The 19,341-nt window shown below is 37.5% G+C and overlaps 1 protein-coding gene across 1 annotated transcript; it reads left to right on the forward strand.

The window, feature by feature from the left end:
* Positions 1,429-4,092, forward strand: LOC109948555 ((R)-mandelonitrile lyase 1-like). Its single transcript, XM_020561948.1, has 4 exons — positions 1,429-1,675; positions 1,995-2,654; positions 2,833-3,676; positions 3,796-4,092. The coding sequence occupies exons 1-4, from the start codon at positions 1,573-1,575 to the stop codon at positions 3,827-3,829; spliced, it is 1,641 nt and encodes a 546-aa protein (XP_020417537.1). The 5' UTR covers positions 1,429-1,572; the 3' UTR covers positions 3,830-4,092.

A 19,341-nucleotide genomic window follows, 5' to 3' on the forward strand; every position in this document is an offset into this window, starting at 1 on the left:
AAAATCCGGCCCGGCCTGGCCTGGTATTTTCTCTCTCCTCTTTAAAGCCCAGGCCGGCCCATTGACAAGTCTTACCAGGGGGAGTGAAAAGGATATGAAGATATTGCCTATTTCTTGGCTCCAAAGACTCCTTCTCTTTAGGAGGAGAGGGGGAGTGAAAAGAAGTTGTGTTTGCATGAATTAGCTACAATTCATATGGAAGAATTTGTTAATTCCCATTTTTTGCTCATGTTTTTGTTGCTGCCGTTGATGTTGTCTTTGCCTTTGCCTTTGCCTTTGCCTTTGCTTGCTTCGTTTTTCGTTGATGTGGTCAATGTCATTGCTATTGTTGTGGCCGTGCCCTTTGTCTTTCCTTGTAGTTGCCTTGCCTTGCTTTGCCCTAGCTTTGCCTTTATTTTTCTTTGCTTTTGCTTGCCTTTGCTCTTGCTCTTGCTTCATTTTTCTTTTGTTTTACCTCGCCTTGTTTTGTCTTGCATTTCCTTGCATTTGCCTTGCCTTACCCTAGTTTTAGTGTTTGGTTTTGCCTTTGCCTTTGTCGTGCCTTGCCCTATTTTTAGGGTTTAGGTTATCCTTTGTCGTGCCTTACCTTATTTTTTAGGGTTTGGTTTTGCCTTACCTTTTGCCGTGTTTAGACGGTTTTTGTGTTCTATCGTGTTCACAGGATTTTATGTTCTGTCATGTTCATACGGTTTATGTGTTCTACTATGTACAGTGTTCTGTTGTGTGCCCTATTTTTAGGGTTTATGTGTTTTGCCGTGTGCCTTATTGTTTAGGGTTTGCTCTTGTGTTTCCGTTGCGATCTTTGCTTTAGTTTGCATGTTGTTTCACTCATGGTTAACGATAAGACCTTCTCTACAGTTGTTTGATTGGTCAATGTCAAGTATGGTGCTCTATGACTTGCTTTATCAAGTTGGGCATGTGAAACATCTTTGTGCCAACTTGAGGGAGAGTGTTGGCGAGTTCTTATTTAGTTAGGATTTTGGTCCTTACTAAGTTAGGATTTTGATTACTTACCTGTTTATTTAGTCTTATTGTAATTGAGATTTATTTCCTATTGTAATTTAAATTTATTTCCGATTGTATTTAGGGTTAACACATTTTTATACTTCTTTATAAATATCTCCAAATTTGAGAAGAATACACATTTAAAAAATCTGAGCATATCTGAAATTCCCATTTATAAAGAGCATACTGGCCATGGTATCAAAGCATACTAGCCATGTCAAACAACTAAGCTCTGATACCATGTTAAACAAAGTAAATTAGAATTTTAAAATATTTTCAGATATTTCAGATATGCTCAAATTTTTTGTTTTTATAAAGAAGTATGAAGTTGTGTTAACCCTAAAGAAATAAATCTTAATAACAATAAAACTAAATAAATAAGTAAATAACAAAAATCCTAACTAACCAACATAAATGTGGTAAAGAAATTATATTGGCTTCTGATTCATGCAATTGACTTTAGCTATATTCCTTGGATTGTGGAAAACATGACAATTCAACTCAACTTACTGAGTCTGACCCTCTATAAATTCTTGAGGTGTGCAAGTGCTTTGAATATTCAAAGACATGGAGAAATCAACAATGTCAGTTATAGTATTGGTGTTGCCCCTTTTTGTCCTTCATCTTCAGTATTCAGAGGTTCACTCGCTTTCCAACAATCATCCTCATGGTAAACTACTTCATTTGAAATTCAAAAAAAAGAAAAAAAAGAAAAGGGGGGGGGGGGGGGGGGGCGGCGGGGGGCACAGAAAAGGAAAAGGAATTGTCTCAGGTTCCGAGTTATCCTCATGCCATTTTTTAAAAAAAATTTTAATTTTTATGCGGTATTATCCTCATGCTTACCTAGGTTCGTTTTTAGCACTTTTGTGAGGGGGCTTTTGTCTGTCTAGGTGTCAGTTGTTCGCTCCTTTGATAAATTTCCCGCCTACAAGTACATATATGTGTTCATGCATATATACTATAAAGAAAGCTCTTCATACATTTTGCAGATTTTAGCTACCTGAAATTTGTTTACAACGCCAGTGATCCAGAATTGGAAGGAACATATGACTACATTGTAGTTGGTGGAGGAACATCAGGGTGTTCATTGGCAGCAACTTTATCAGAAAAGTACTCGGTGCTTGTTCTGGAAAGGGGCGCTCTTGCTACAGAATATCCAAACCTGTTGACTACAGACGGGTTTGTATATAATCTCCAGCAAGAAGATAACGGACAGACACCAGTTCAAAGGTTCGTGTCCGGAGATGGTATCGATAATGTACGAGGAAGGGTGCTCGGCGGCACGAGCATGATCAATGCTGGCGTGTATGCCAGAGCTAACATTTCATTCTATAATCAATCAGGAATTGACTGGGACATGGATTTGGTTAAAAAGGCATATAAGTGGATTGAAGACACCATTGTCTTCAGGCCGAAATGGCAACAGTGGCAAGATCTTGTAGGACATGGATTGTTCCAGGCTGGTCTTTCTCCACACAATCGATTCAGTTTGAATCACAAACCAGGAATTAGACTCACCGCCTCAACTTTCGACAATCAGGGAACAAGACATGCAGCTGATGAACTGCTTAATAAAGGAAACGCAGACAACTTGCGAGTTGGAGTTCATGCCACAGTAGAGAATATCATCTTCTTGACCAGTAGAAGAGGTAATGTTTGTTGCATTTAATTCAGATATTGCACTCCAAAATTGATATCTTATATGTTTTTTTAAACACTAACAGAAGGAGCAATATAAGGTCAGGTATTGGCCCAAGTGTGAACTAAATTTCCCTATTTCCGTTCGATTTGTATGGCATATTAATTCTAAGCTGTTCTCCGATGCAGGTTCGTCAGCCGTGGGAGTCATATACACTGATGCTAAAGGACAGCCTCATCAGGCATTTGTACACACTAAGGGAGAAGTTATATTGAGTGCAGGAACAATTGGGAGCCCTCAACTTCTACTACTCAATGGTGTTGGGCCAGAGTCTTACTTATCATCTCTGCAAATCAAAGTTAATCATGACAATCCTTATGTTGGCCAGTATGTGTATGACAATCCTCGTAATTTCGTTAACATTTTGCCGCCAAAGCCACCGAAACCCTCATATGTAACGGAACTGGGCATTACAGACGATTTCTACCAATGTTCTATCTCGATGTCGAATTATTCCACTCCACCCTTTAGTCTTTTTCCCAGTCCATCTTATCCCTTGCCAACTTCGACTTTCGCTCACATTGTTAACAAAATTTCAGGACCTCTGTCATATGGTTATGTCACGTTACGATCATCCATTGATGCGAGAGTTCACCCAAATGTCAAGTTCAACTACTTTTCAAATCCGACAGACCTTGCTCATTGTGTTAGCGGTATGAAAAATATTGGTAATTTCCTAAGGACAAACAATTTAAAACCATATAGAGCTCATCCACATTTACCGGATATAGATGGTTTCAATTTCTTCGGAAAACCTTTGCCGAAAAACCAATCAGATGATGCATCTTTCGAAAAATTTTGTCGGAATACTGTAGCCTCATATTGGCATTACCATGGTGGATGCCTTGTTGGGAAGGTTGTTGATGACCGTTTGCGTGTTATGGGGATCGACTCATTACGTGTTGTTGATGCCTCTACATTCCCTTCCATGCCAGCAAGCCACCCTCAAGGCTTCTATATGATGTTAGGCAGGTATGTGTTGCAAACCACTAGAAATTCTAAATAATTATTTTGTTGAAATCGGTTGCTTGAAATGAATTCCATGCCATATTGCCCTTTTTCACCCCTTTCAATTTTTGTGCTTTGGACAGGTATATGGGCATTAAAATTATGCAAGATAGATGAGCTTCAAGGGAGGCTATTTATAGTAGTTCCACATTCCAACCAAAAATCCTGGACTTCCACATGGCCGCATTATCCTTTTGCTTTTATATATGTAATCAATAAACCCATGAGTTTTGACTCAAATGGGATAAGGGATTGGTTGGGAAAAAGGGCTTACTAATCCCCCCTCCCCCCAGGGTACCTCTTTATTTCATATTAGATAAATTTCCCTTGTAATGCCGAGCTATGTAAAAAATAATAAAATAAAAACACTCTTTCATACAGCTTGTCCTTGCAAAACCCAGTAGATACCTGAATTTTAATTTTATTTGTATTTTTATCAAAAATAAACTTCAACAGTATAATTAAAAACATTGAAAATACCAATTCTGAAAGGGCAACAAACTAACATGTTAAACATAAAACTAAAGCCGTACTAAAACTACTATCCCACGACACCACAATTAACCATAAACTCAAATAAAGCACACATACTCAACATAACCGAAATCCTAAAGCAACCCATGAGCCTAAACGAACTCTATCACCACCACCTGAAGAAGTGCAATTGTGGCCACACCACACCCACCACCTGCGCATAAGAGGGAATAGATAAACGAAAATAACTACCTTTTCAAAGAACAATTGGGTGATTTACAGCAACCTCTATAAAAAATAATGTAGACCCAAATTTATAGAACATGAGCAGTGTTTGAGAGCAGGTTTTGAGAGAAGGATTTGTTTGAGAATGCCTAAAGGGGGTGTGGGGAACTTCAATCTGAACATGGCTCATAAGAAATCACCACAAAAGAGGCTTCTTATTCAAAACACCCCAGTGAACTTATTCACTAACCAAAAAAAAAAAGGTGAGGAGAGAGGAGGGGAGTAGGGGAGGAGGGGAGGAGGGGCAATGACGCTTCTTCCTCCTCCCCCTATGTAGAGTTTTTCTTTGAGACTCACAGAATGAGAGAGCGGCTAGGTTTCTTTTTTTCATTGACGGCTAAGGCAATCCACTGTACTCAATAATGGAGAAAGTTCATACTACTGTACTCAAGTATGGAGAAAAAAAAAACCCTAGCCACTCTCTCCTTCTGTGAGTCTCAACTTCAGCTAGCGCTCCTGTTCACGCTCAATCTAATTCACATTGACGTTTTGTACATTTTACACGTTCTGGTCATCAACATCTTGTCCGTCTGGATGATTCACATTATGTCCATTCTGGTTGTTCTGCAAATCTTGTAACACCGCTTCGACAAGTTCTCAGGATCCATATCTCTGGTTTTATGTTGTGCATGGACTGTATACTAACAACTTGTCAACAAGAAAACGAGCTGCCGAAAAAAAAGACAAGTTCAATATCAAGTAGAAGGAATACTAAAAAGTCTTAGAATCAAAAAAGATTTTAGATGAGACTCGAAAATTGAATACTTAGGTATTTTATATAATTGTATTTTTTACTTCGGCCCTCCTAACTTTACAATTCTAGCACCACCCCTGCATGCAGGTATTTTGACAGAAACTAGCTAGTGGCAAGCTATCTATAGTCGAAGTGAGGGGCACAACTGCGTAATTTATGAGTTTTGTATAAATTATGTATCCCTCTTTTCGACCAAGGTGGCTGACGGAATGAACTTTTGTTCCTTCTTCTTTTGAGTGCAGGGAGTGTCACCACCAAGCCACGAATTTGGGCTTGAATGGAATGTGAGTAGATGATTATGTTGCACTTCTGACTTCTGATCAAGTGATTGATCAGCCAAGTAAGGAACCTCCTCTTGGCCTAGGTTCTTTCACTTCCTCGGGCTCGAGGATGGTTAGGATTCGTATGGATGTTTTTGTGATTTTTAGGTTTTTTACTGAAAATGGTGCAATTAAATTAAATGTGTGTTTAAACATAAAGAGAAGAATAAAAGTGTGATAAAATAGATCAAAGCGATAAATAAAGAAAGAATGAAATAAAATCGATAAGAATGATAAGAACGATAAACTAAATTATACTTGAAATTAAACTTAATTAAAATGCGATAATAATAAAATGTAAAGCAATTGAAATAAACTTGAATCTAAAAGACAAGAAAATGTAAATTGAACAAGAATTTAAACTTACACTAGGAAAATGAAGAACTTGCTACACTAGGTGATTGAAAAGTAAAATCCTAAGTATAGGGAAAGAAAAGTGCAAGACAAAAAATAGCTTTGTGTGTCTCCTCTACCTTCGTTTGGTGAGGTTCATATAGAGGGCCCGTTGACCCATGGGCTGGCCATTGAATGACCAAATGTCAACTCTTTAAAATTCTTTCCTTTCGAGGCCTCTAAATCTGTAGGATTTCATTGGTGTAGATACTCTGATTGCTTGATTCTCTCTTGTTTTGGAATATTCTGAACTATCATCAATCTCCTTAATTTCTTTCCTTGTGAGCCCTCTTCTGCATGCATATATTTTTGTGGAAATCCTGGACTCAAATCCATAGCTTGGGCTTGAACCTCCGAGCTCCATTAAATAGCCATTCACTTTTATTATTATTATTTTATATATATATATATATATATATACTCACCCACATTGTTTCAAAGCCTCAGAACTCCAAAAAACCGGCCACATTTTTACAAGACCCCAGAGCTTCAAACTCGGCAGCTAAGCTCCTCCAATCCGGCGGCCTTCGAGTTTCCAACTACTGCGAGTCCGGCTGCCAAGCTCCCTCAATCATCTTCGAGCCATATTCGAGTCTTGGGTTCCAGTCGGCTTTGCTCCAAACGTCCAGGCCTCTTCAGTCTCAATTCCGGGCACAAGTTCTCGGATCCGCCCACCATTCTTCACGCCCAGCCATCAAACTCCTCCAGCCTGACCATCTTCTCAAACCCGGCTGGTATTCTTCTCCAGCCCGGCTGGCTGCTATTCTTCACACCCGAAGTCAATTCTCGCACTCGGCCGTAACTCCTAGAGCCCAATTGCTTGTGTTTTCGAAAGGTGCCCAGATTGGGTGAATTTTCACCACCTCCAAATAGTATATGAGAATAATTGTTAAGAAAAATATATTATGTTTAATTTCTATATTTATTCATAGAAAAATTCTAAAACAACTTATATACTTTTTTTTGGGGTTGTTATAAAACTAGAATAATCAGTTGATGAGAAGTACCACTGTAATATTGGGAGTGGAACTATATTTCTCTTTGTAGTGTTTACACTGACAGAATTTCTCCTCAGATAGACTCCACTCTTTCTCTTCTCTCAGACTCTCACTCTTTCTCTTTCTCTCTTCCGTTCTTTCTTTCCTCACTCTTTCTTCTCTTCTTTTTGGTGTGTTTTACAAGTGAATGAACGAGCCTATTTATAGACTAATCTTCCCAACATAATGATTTCATCTTTTGACTAATCTTCCTTCTTTTCTAACACCATCATTTCTCCTTTTGACTACCATACTCAATAAGATCATTTTTCTTCCATCATTTCTCTTTATGTGGGCTTCACCAATATTATTTACAACACTCCCCCTTGAAGACCACATGTCCCTAGATTGGTTGCCTCATTAAAACCTTGCTTGGAAAAATCCAGTGGGAAAAAACCTAAGCGAAGGAAAAAGAGTACAACTTTATTTGGGACATAAGGGTAATGCGCTCATGTTGCCTCGTTAAAACCTTGCTAGGAAAAACCCGGTGGGAAAAAACCCTAGTCGAAGGAAAAAGAGTACAACGCGCATATGTCCTGTGTTAGAGGACTCTTGAATGCTCCCCCTGATTTTGCATGCTCCAACTTGATTTCTTGCAGAGTTGTCGTAATCCGATGTCATGCACTAACTTTTGGAATGTACATTTCGGCAATGATTTAGTGAATAGATCTGCCAGGTTATCGCTTGAGCGGATTTGTCTGACTTTGATTTCTTGACTTTTCTGGAGCTCGTGTGTATAGAAAAACTTTGGTGATATGTGCTTAGTCCTGTCACCCTTGATATACCCTCCTGTGATCTGAGCAATACAAGCTGCATTGTCCTCATTCAGGATTGTTGGAGTGTCTGTTGCTGAGGGTAGGGCACACGTGCTCCGGATGTGATGGATCACCGACCTTAACCAAATGCATTCACGACTGGCTTCATGGAGGGCAAGTATTTCTGAGTGATTGGAAGATGTGGCCACTAGTGTTTGTTTCGTTAAGCGCCATGAGATTGCAGTTCCTCCGCATGTAAATACATACCCAGTCTGTGATCGTCCTTGATGTGGATCAGAGAGATATCCTGCATCTGCATAACCAACAATACTCTGGGAGCTGGTCGATTCACTGGAATAGAATAAGCCCATGTCTGTTGTCCCACGAAGGTATCGTAGGACATGTTTGATGCCGGTCCAATGTCGCCTTGTTGCAGCAGAACTGTACCTTGCTAACAGATTTACTGAAAATGATATGTCTGGTCTGGTACATTGTGCCAGGTACAATAAAGCACCTATTGCACTAAGATATGGTACTTCTGGACCAATGACCATTTCATCATCCCCTTTTGGACGATATGGGTCTTTCTTAGTGTCAAGCGACCGAACGACCATTGGAGTGCTAAGTGGATGGGCTTTATCCATGCCAAACCGTTTCAATACTTTTTCAGTATAAGTTGATTGATGCACCAAAATTCCATTAGCACTATGCTCAATCTGCAAGCCAAGACAATATTTTGTCTTTCCAAGGTCTTTCATCTCAAATTCACGTTTGAGATAATCAGCAGTCTTTTGAAGCTCTTCAGAAGTTCCAATCAGGTTCATGTCGTCGACATATACTGCCACTATCGCAAATCCAGACTCTGATTTCTTAATAAACACACATGGGCAAATAGGATCATTTGTGTATCCTTCCTTCAGTAAATACTTACTGAGACGATTGTACCACATTCGTCCAGATTGTTTTAGCCCATATAATGATCTTCTCAATTTAACTGAGAACATGCCCCGTGGTTTATTTCTGGCTGCTTCAGGCAGCTTGAATCCTTCTGGAACTTTCATGTATATATCTGTATCCAATTCTCCATACAGATATGTAGTAATGACATCCATGAGTCTCATTTCAAGTTTTTCCGAAACCGCCAAACTTATTAAGTAACAGAATGTAATTGTGTCCATTACTGGAGAGTACGTTTCTACATAATCAATTCCAGGCCTTTGTGAAAAACCTTGCGCAACGAGTCGCGCTTTATACCTTGAGATCTCATTTTTCTCATTGCGCTTTCTTGTAAATACCCACTTGTAACCTACAGGGTTCACATAGGGTGGAGTTGGAATAATATGTCCAAAAACACTCCTTTTTTCCAAAGAATTTAATTCTGCCTGGATTGCATCTTTCCATTTGGGCCAATCTTGCCTCTGTGTACATTCATTAATAGAGCATGGCTCAATATCATCATCTTTTATGATCTCAGCAGCTACTGAGAATGCAAATATATCATCGATGATCATCTCATTTCTACTCCACAATTCATCAGTGGACGCATAATTTATGGAGATTTCTTGACTTTCAGGTACAGTTGCCACTCCAGGGGCACTTGCCTCACTAACGACGTTTTCCTTTTCAGGAAGTACCTGTCCCTCTTTGGGGGCATTTGAATTATGAATTGTGGGCTCTCTATTTATTTCATTTGGATTCATTTTGTCCATCAACTTCCTCTTTCGAGGAACTGAATCCTTTGAGCCTAGTGGTCTGCCACGCTTCAGGCATGCAACAGATGAACCATTTGCTGGCACATTGCCTTGTCCATTATGGACATCAATCCGTGCGGGTGCATTTGCAGCTGGGATATGAGATTTCGTCACCTTTGCTGCATCATTAAATGCATCTGGCATCTGATTTGCAATACTTTGGAGGTGAACGATCCTTCTCACTTCGTTTTCGCATTGAGCAGTATGAGGATCGAGATGAGACAATGTGGATACATTCCATGATAATTCATGTCGTTTTTCAGGAATGAGTTTGCCTTGTTCTTTAGACACAGATTTTTCTCCACCTAATGATGGGAAGATTGTCTCATCAAAATGGCAATCCGCAAACCGTGCGGTAAAAATATCACCCGTCAGGGGTTCCAAATATCTGATGATAGATGGTGACTCAAAACCCACATAAATTCCCAATCTGCGTTGAGGGTCCATCTTAGTACGTTGCGGTGGTGCAATGGGCACATATACCGCACACCCAAAAATTCTTAAATGTGAAATGTTTGGTTGATTCCCCAATACGAGTTGTATTGGAGAATATTGATTGTTGGCGACGGGCCTCAATCGCACAAGTGATGCTGCATGTAAAATGGCATATCCCCAAGCAGAAACTGGCAACTTTGTTTTCATTAGCAAAGTGCGTGCTATCAACTGAAGGCGCTTAATTAAAGCTTCTGCCAAGCCATTTTGAGTATGCACATGGGGAACAGGGTGTTCAATGTCAATGCCTAGTGACATGCAGTAGTCATCAAAAGTTTGAGATGTAAATTCACCAGCATTATCGAGTCTGATTGACTTAATGGGATAATCTGGGAATTGGGCTCGTAATTTAATTATCTGAGCCAAAAGTCTAGCAAATGCCATATTCCGAGTAGACAAAAGACAAACATGTGACCATCGAGTAGATGCGTCCACCAAGACCATAAAGTACCGAAATGGTCCACATGGGGGATGAATAGGTCCACAAATGTCCCCTTGAATTCTCTGCAAAAATGATGGAGACTCAACATCAACCTTCGGTTGTGATGTTCTGATCACCAACTTCCCTTGTGAACAAGCTTGGCAAAAGATGTCACTTGATAACATAATGTGTTTAGTCAACAAGGGATGTCCTTTAGAGTTGGTGATGATTCTGCGCATCATTGTGGATCCAGGATGACCCAACCTGTCATGCCAAAGCTTAAAAGCATTTGAGTCAATGGACTCTTGGTCCATGACACTATGTGCCTCAATTGTCCGTATGGTTGTATAATACAACCCTGATGAGAGCGCACAAAGCCTCTCCAGTATACGCTTTTGGGTATCACTGGAGGTAATGCAAAGATATTCCATGTTTTTCTCTTTCTTTGTTTCAACATGGTAGCCATTCAAACGTATATCTTTGAAACTCAACAGATTCCTTCTGGAGTTAGATGAATACAAAGCATCTGGAATGGACAGTATTGTTCCATTTGGTAACATAATTTGGGCTATCCCTGAGCCTTCAATCAGATCTGCAGGACCTGATATGGTTGTTACCTTTGCTTTTGTTAGCATTAATTTTGAGAAATACTTCTGATCTTGAAGGATCGTATGAGTAGTCGCGCTGTCTGCGAGACAAATATCTTTGCCATAACCTTTGTTTTGAGGGCATCCATAATTTACATCCATGCCTTCAAATAAGCACACACACACTGTAATCAATAAAGAAGAAAACATTACCACTTTTATTGGATGAAAAATTAAACAACACTTCATCTAATACAAATAGTACATTAAGGAATTTAATCTAATTCGGACTCAGAAGCTTCATTCCCTTTTTCAGTAACAAAGTTAGAAACATCCAGATGCTTCTTGTTTAGCTGACGCGATATTTCTGATGAGCCATCTGTGACTGGTGGAGCATGATCAATATAATTTATCTCCACTTTCCTGTTCTTAAGTGAAGCTTGATAGAGATCCGCCAAATGCTTGGGCGTACGACATGCGCGCACCCAGTGTCCCTTTGCACCACATCTGTGACAAGTGCTTTCAACATTTCTAGGCACATGGCTCATCTGTGCCTTTCCCTTATTACGGGATGTATTTTTGCCATTCGTGGATGGACCGCTTCTTGGACCGAAACCCTCTGAACGAGCACCACGATCTTTTCTGCTTCCTTGCTAGCGGCCACGCTTGCCCCCTCGCCCACGTTTGTGGATACTACCACGAGATGAAGTGGCATTCACTTCCTGAGATGCAGCATTTATTTCAGGAAGTGGTGCTGAGCCTGTTGGGCGACATTGGTGATTCTTTAATAAGAGCTCATTATTCTGCTCAGCTAACAATAGGCAAGATACAAGTTCCAAGTACTTCTTGAAATCGCTATGTCTGTATTGCTGCTGAAGGAGGACATTTGAAGCATGAAAAGTGCTCAGAGTTTTTTCGAGCATATCCTCCTCAGATATATTTTCCCCACATAGCCTCATTAATGAGGTAATTCTGTGCATAGCAGAGTTATACTCGGACACTGACTTGAAATCTTGAAATCTCAAGTGAGTCCATTCGTATCTAGCTCTTGGGAGAGTCACCATCCTCTGGTGATCGTATCTTTCACCTAGAGCTTTCCATAGAACCAACGGTTCATCAACCACCACATATTCGCTCTTCAGCGCTTCATGGATGTGGCGGCGAAGAAAGATCATGGCCTTCGCATTCTCTTCAGGCGAAGCATCATTCTCATCTACAATTGTTTGTCCGAGGCCATTGGCTCGTAGATGAATTTTGGCATCCAAGACCCATGATAAATAGTTGTCCCCGGAAAGGTCCAAGGCAGCAAACTCTAGTTTTGCCAAATTTGCAATCCGAAACTTTAGGCTCGAGATCTGGGACATTAAGCCACTTATTAATAGGAATTTCAGGCCCTCATTATTCAGGTATATTAATTGATGATAAAAATAAAGTGCTATGAATTTGCTGGTATGGACGATAAACCTGCACCATACCTTAAATAAAATTAAATGTGCGGTAAAGTAAATTCATAAAGTAAATTGCTTGCTGTATGGACGTTAATTCCGCACCATACTTTAAATAAAAGGAAATATAAAGTATGAGGGTTAATTCCACATCATACTTTTAATAAAAGTAAATGTGCAGTAAAGTAAATTCATAAAGTTGAGGGTTAATTCCACATCATACTTTTAATAAAAGTAAATGTACAGTAAAGTAAATTCATAAAGTATGAGGGTTAATTCCACATCATACTTTTAGTAAATGTACAGTAAAGTAAATTCATAAAGTATGAGGGTTAATTCCACATCATACTTTAAGTAAGAGTAAATGTGCTTGTATGGGCACTAATTCTGCTCCATACTTTTAAATAAAAGTAAAGGCATGGACGATAAACTCGCGCCACCCTTTTAAATAAATATTGCCGTATGGGTAATAAACCTACTCCATACCATAAATAAAATAAATATGGGAATAAAAACCTCCACCTAATGTATAAGAAGTCCATAATATATCATATATTGTGGGCAATATAACTGCGCCACTATTCAAGATATAATAGATGGGTTTTAAGATCACACCATCATTTTATTACAATAATTTGTGTTACAACGCGATGGGTAAAAAAAATACACCACCATAAAATAACAGGACGGGGTATAAAACCACGTCATTCCAAATTACGTTACAAAGAAGTAAATTAAACAAGCATGGATGAAACAACATAGAAATTGTGAGAACACAAAAAAGAAAGTTTGCATGTCGTCGTAGTAGTAAAGTGAGAGTGATATGACAGAAAGGAAACAGAGAAATAACCACATAGTGTTGAGTTGGGAAAAATTCAAAAATAAAAGGAGAGACTTTCGTGCTGATAACGTGTTATAAAACTAGAATAATCAGTTGATGAGAAGTACCACTGTAATATTAGGAGTGGAATTATATATCTCTTTGTAGTGTTTACACTGACAGAATTTCTCCTCAGATAGACTCCACTCTTTCTCTTCTCTCTGACTCTCACTCTTTCTCTTTCTCTCTTCCGTTCTTTCTTTCCTCACTCTTTCTTCTTTTCTTTTTGGTGTGTTTTACAAGTGAATGAACGAGCCTATTTATAGACTAATCTTCCCAACATAATGATTTCATCTTTTGACTAATCTTCCTTCTTTTCTAACACCATCATTTCTCCTTTTGACTACCATACTCAATAAGATCATTTTTCTTCCATCATTTCTCTTTATGTGGGCTTCACCAATATTATTTATAACAGGAGTCAATTATTCATTGATTGTGGGAAGTATTACAAAAGTTGAAAGCCCAAACAACGTAGCCCATCACAAACAAGCCGAGCAAATGGGCTCAACATAAACATACATAAAAGAAATTCAAACTAGTTAAAGCCGAAGTGCATAAACTATAATGTACATAAACCCAAAAGTCTTTTAAAGATCAATTCAAACTAGAGATGGCAACGGCCGGTTCGGAACTGGTTATGGTAATATCATCTCCGTCTCTATCCCCACTTCCATCCCTAATAATAATTTTCTGGGAGTCCCCGTCCTCATTCCCGTTGTGGAGCTTTCCACCAAATCCTCCCCGAATCCCCCATGTTTTTTCCCTAAAGATTGCCCTTCTTCCTTTCCCCTTTCCACACCATCCCAACCATCTTGTCGTCTGCTTCACAGAGCCACCATCTATCACGGTTATTATTAGTCTTGCCACCATCTATCACGGTTATTATTAGTCTTGCCACCATCTATCACGGTTATTATTAGTCTTGCCCACCACCAACAACCACATTCAAAGGATGTTGATTAGTGTCATCAAATTGAAATACCATGGGAATATGGGCACTACCAGGTTTGTTTATTGGGTTCAAACGAAGGACGCTAATGGAAACATGAAAGCCAACAATAAATGTTGATGGGTCCTCAAGCATTGCTCAGATTAATCTTTCCTTTGTGTTCTTTGGGTCTTTGGTGTTCTTTTTGTTTTTGGGTTTAAATCATGGGTGTTCTTTTCTGGTTTCAAATTACAACATATGCATAGATATATAATTATATATATTATTAATTGACTTAATCATCTTGATTAACTTTCCAAACTTTTTATTTTAGTTAGTGTGCAATCATTAAGTTCTAATTATAGTGGACGATTTGAACTCTTCCTACCTTAATTGGTTGTGAATTAAAACTCTTTTTTTTTTTAAGGCATTTCCTATTAAAAAGAATTATATCATATTAAATTCACACACGCAATACGAATATTATAAATGACATCATCAATATATCATTCTCTAAATTAATGCTCTTGATAACATATCATTCATAGTGGAACATTACAATCAGGCTGTATGACCTTCTTAATATAACATGTGTATAATATAATCATCATTATCGACTTCACCATTTTAAGTGGTTTGTATCAATATAAAACTTACCACTTAAGCCTCCTTCTTCTTCTTCTTATTATTATTATTTTATAATCTTCTCCCAGGTGTGGGTGGGATCTTAATCACACTCAAACACATTGGTTTCTTACACCACGAAAACATGGTAGGAGCATATACTTTGTTTTCCATTGGGGTTGGGTGGACAAAATAAAATCAAGTGTGGTAGTGTCAACCATAATTACTTAGTTGGACTAAAATAATTATCTCCTCTTAATTTTATTTGTACTTTTTTTCATAAATAAATAAAAATATTTTATTTGTACTGTTGTCTAATTGCACAACCAACTTGTTTGGTTTTCATTATTATTTAATATTTTTTTGTTGTATGTATGGATAGATAATATCTGTTGATTTTTTTTAGCTCAGATTCAGCTGAGTTGGTGGTGGCTTTTCAGAATCTCCGTGACAATTCTGTGTGGATTCTGATTTCAGCCACTTATTTGTATCTTTTATATATGCTAATTTGGAGCGGTGAAAGTGGTGTCACTGTATATATATATATATATATATGCATGAGCGCACTACACTAACATAATTGTTTGCCCACCTGACTTGGTTGGTTGTGATACTATTTTAGTTGAATACATGATGGGTTCAATTCACACTAATGTACATTAATAGGTAATTTTTGTAACAGGAACAAAAGAAAAAAAAATGATTTTTTTTTTTTATCACAAAACGTTTGTGAAATTCATGAAACTATCAGGTTGTGTCTTTTTTTTTTTTTTTGGTCATTTATGATCCTCAAAGTTAATAAACGTGCTCACAAGTAGTTTATGTTGGGGAGACTTTGGAAAAACCCAAAGGAGAGAGAAATTTTTTAAAAGAAGTCAAAATGGACAAAATTGCCCTTATTTAATTTTGGATTTCTCAAGGAATCCTTTACATTTGCATGTCTTTGATTTGAAAGTCGAGAGGTTTTTCTGTCTTTTTTGAAAAAACTTTGGCTTTTTTCAAAAGTGAAAGTTTTTTTATGGCTAAAACCTAAATTTACTTTTATGTTGACATGTTCCGTCTACAAGTCTGTTAAATTGATGACATGGCACACATGTGGATTCATATATCCAATAATCTGATGCCACCTAGATTAAATAAAAATGTATATTTAAAAAAATAATTTAAAAGTGATAAACCATCAAAGAAAACTTAAAAAATTAATAAATAAAAGAGATATTTGTAGAAATGTCACTTGAACTTATACTTTAGTTTTAATTTGTCACCTGAAAAATAAATTTAAGAGAAATGTCACCTGAATTTTCCAAAATCTATAATTTGTCACCTGACTTTAATATCATCCAACTTTCCATCTATTTTGAAGTGTATTTTAGTCTTTTCATTTTCAAGGGTATTTTAAAAATGGAAAAAATTGTTTTTTTTTTAAAAAAAAAAAAAGCTTAAATGTACAAATGGATGGGGGGTTAAATGTAAAAACCTAAGTTTTCCATTTTTAACATATTGGCAAATTTTAAAAACTGATCAGACAAAAAAAATAAATAAATAAATAATTAGAGAAAGGAAAAAAACTTGAAAAAAGGAAGGGGGTTGTCGGGGGAAGGAACAAAGGAGAGGTGGGAAGGATGGGCATGGCCAAATGGTAGAGATGGAGACAGAGAAGTGGGGTGACCCCCGAATGGGCACAGATTGGGGTGGAGATGGGTTGGAAAATCTAGGGTGAGCAACTAGGGATGGTGGGGCAGGGTTTGTTCTTGTGAGAGGAAGAGAGAGATATATATTAAGGGGTGAGATGGATCAGAGTTGGGGTGGTGGGTTGTTGTTGGGGAGAAAGAGAAGAGAGAACAATGGTGGCTGGCGGTTGGGATTGGAGGATTGGAGGTGGTGTCTTTCATTTTTTTTATTTTTTATTTTTATGTTTTAAAAAAAATTATTTATTTATTAAGTTAACTCTTATTTATTTATTTATTTTAAATTGTATTGAAATAGAGTAGTGATGGTGGGTGTGGAAGATAAAGAGGGGGAAGAGAGAAGTTTTTGTTCATAATTTTTCTTTTTATTTTTAATTATTTAAAAGATATATAATTTTTTTTATAATGAATTTCTATTTTTAAAATATTATTGAAAATAAAAAGACTAAATTACCCTTCAAAATAGATGGAAAATTAGATGATGTTAAAGTCAAGTGACAAATGATTGATTTTGAAAAATTCAGGTGACATTTCTCTTAAATTTTTTTTTTCATATGACAAATTGAAACTAAGGTATAAGTTCATATGACATTTCTACAAATATCCCTAAATAAAATAAAAACAAAATCACCACCTCCTCCATCGCACCCCAATCCCTCTACCCCTCCCAGCTCCCCCTCCAGCTCCTACATAAAAAAATAATTAAAAATTAAAAATAGTAATAATAGTAATAATTTTTTTATAAAAAAAAAAAAAAAAAAAAAAAACCAGCACCACCAACCATGGCCCATTCAATGCGAACCCATCACAACGTATGCCTCTCTTCCATCTCTTCGATGAATCAATCAAGTGGTGCTGCAATTGTACTCAAAGCATAGTATCAGTGTGTATGGGGTTCCCAAAATTCCCAAATGCCCAAAGCTCATGAAATCCCCAATTTTTTGGTTAGCAATCATCCCATAGGGGGAGGCGAGAGGGTGGGGAGGTGGGTGGGGATGGGGGATTGAGGTGCGATAGAGGAGGTGGTGATTTTTTTTTTTAAAATTACTTTTTATTTAAATGTTTTCTTTTATGGTTTATCATTTTTAAATTATTTTTAAAAATAAATATTTATATTTGATCCACATGGCATTATGTCATTGGATATGCGAGGGCCACATGTGTGCCACATCATTAATTAACAGACTTTTGGACAGAATGACAAGAACTACTTGTGAGCATGTATGTTAACTTGAAGTACCACGAATAACAAATAAACAAAACAAACACAACATAATAGTTTCGTAAACCTCATTATATGTTTTGCAATAAAACCGCCCCCTACCTCCCCCACCCCAAAAAAATAAAAGGGAAACAAAACTAAAAGGAACTCACGAGCAATCCCTACACGCAATGGCGGACCCAGAAATTTTTTAGCGGAGGTGCAAAATTGATTAAGTATGAAAAATAGTTTTTCGGAATAATCATTTTCTCAAAATAATTTTTGGCGGCTTTTATTCCTTACACATTAAATAAGAAAACTTGATTTTATGGGATTTTAGTATGAAGTATATATTGACTTAATGAGCCATCATTTTTAGCCTAAATCGTATTTTGTACTAAAACCGATTTTTCATATTTTGATTTGATAGGAATTTGATTTTCTAGTATTTTTATTTGAATCCAAATGGGGGGTATTTCCTTATTTACATTGTAAACTTAAGTAAATGGAGTAATATAAAAATAAGGTAATCTGTACACCAGTTGAGCAAAGGGGCAGTTTGAAGCACCTACAATGGTTTTTCCGGCGAGGGGAGGTGCAAGTGCACCTCCTTGCGCCTATGTAGATCCGCCAGTGCCTACACGGATGCTCCCTCTACAAACCTTTCTTCAGTTTTATGTTCACCTTTTTATTTATTAAAATTGCAGATCGTTTCTTCCACTCAATAACAAAATAAAAAAGAGAAAAAATTGAGCAATTGGCTCTTGCTAAATTCATTTTTAAAGAATCACTTGTTTCATTTGATGAGTCGAGAGAGAGAGAGATTACAGAGTTTTGTGGATGTACCATTTTCAATGTATGTGTGCTTTTGATGAGTGATTCTATTTGTACTACATTTATTGATCACATAGAGAGGTGGTGCACAATATGATCAATAAATTGTTTAAGAATATAAAGTTCTACATCGAAAACTTGACAAATAAAAATACAACATATATATGAATAGTTCCACTACTAATATCGCTCATTTTAGGATAAAACCTCGCACCTACTAAGTTTTGTAGGTGGCTAAGTTGAGGTTTATACCGGTGTTGCTAGTAGTGGGTCAATGTCCCGTCTCTCTGAAATTTAACATGGTATTAGAGCCATGAATTAGCTACAATTGATATGGAATGATTTGTTCATTGCCATATTTCACTCATGTTGTCGTTGCCTTTGCCTTTGCTTGCTTCGCTTTCCGTTGATATGGTCATTGTTGTGGTCGTGCCCTTTGTCTTTTCTTGTCATTGCCTTGCCCTAGCTTCACCTTTATTTTTCTTTGTTTTGCCTTGCCTTCCCTTTTCTCTTGCTCATGCTTTGTTTTTCTTTTGTTTTGCCTTGCCCTAGCTTTGCCTTTATTTTTCTTTGTTTTGCCTTGCCTTGACTTGCCTTTTCTCTTGCTCGTGCTTTGTTTTTATTTTGTTTTACCTTGCCTTGCCCTATTTTTAGGGTTTGGGTTTTCCTTTGTTGTGCCTTACCTTGTTTTTAGGGTTTGGTTTTGCCTTACCTTCAGTCGTGTTTAGTAGGTTTCTGTGTTCTACAGTGTTCACAC

Source organism: Prunus persica, chromosome G1 (assembly GCF_000346465.2).
Source record: "Prunus persica cultivar Lovell chromosome G1, Prunus_persica_NCBIv2, whole genome shotgun sequence".
Taxonomy (NCBI): Eukaryota; Viridiplantae; Streptophyta; class Magnoliopsida; order Rosales; family Rosaceae; genus Prunus; species Prunus persica.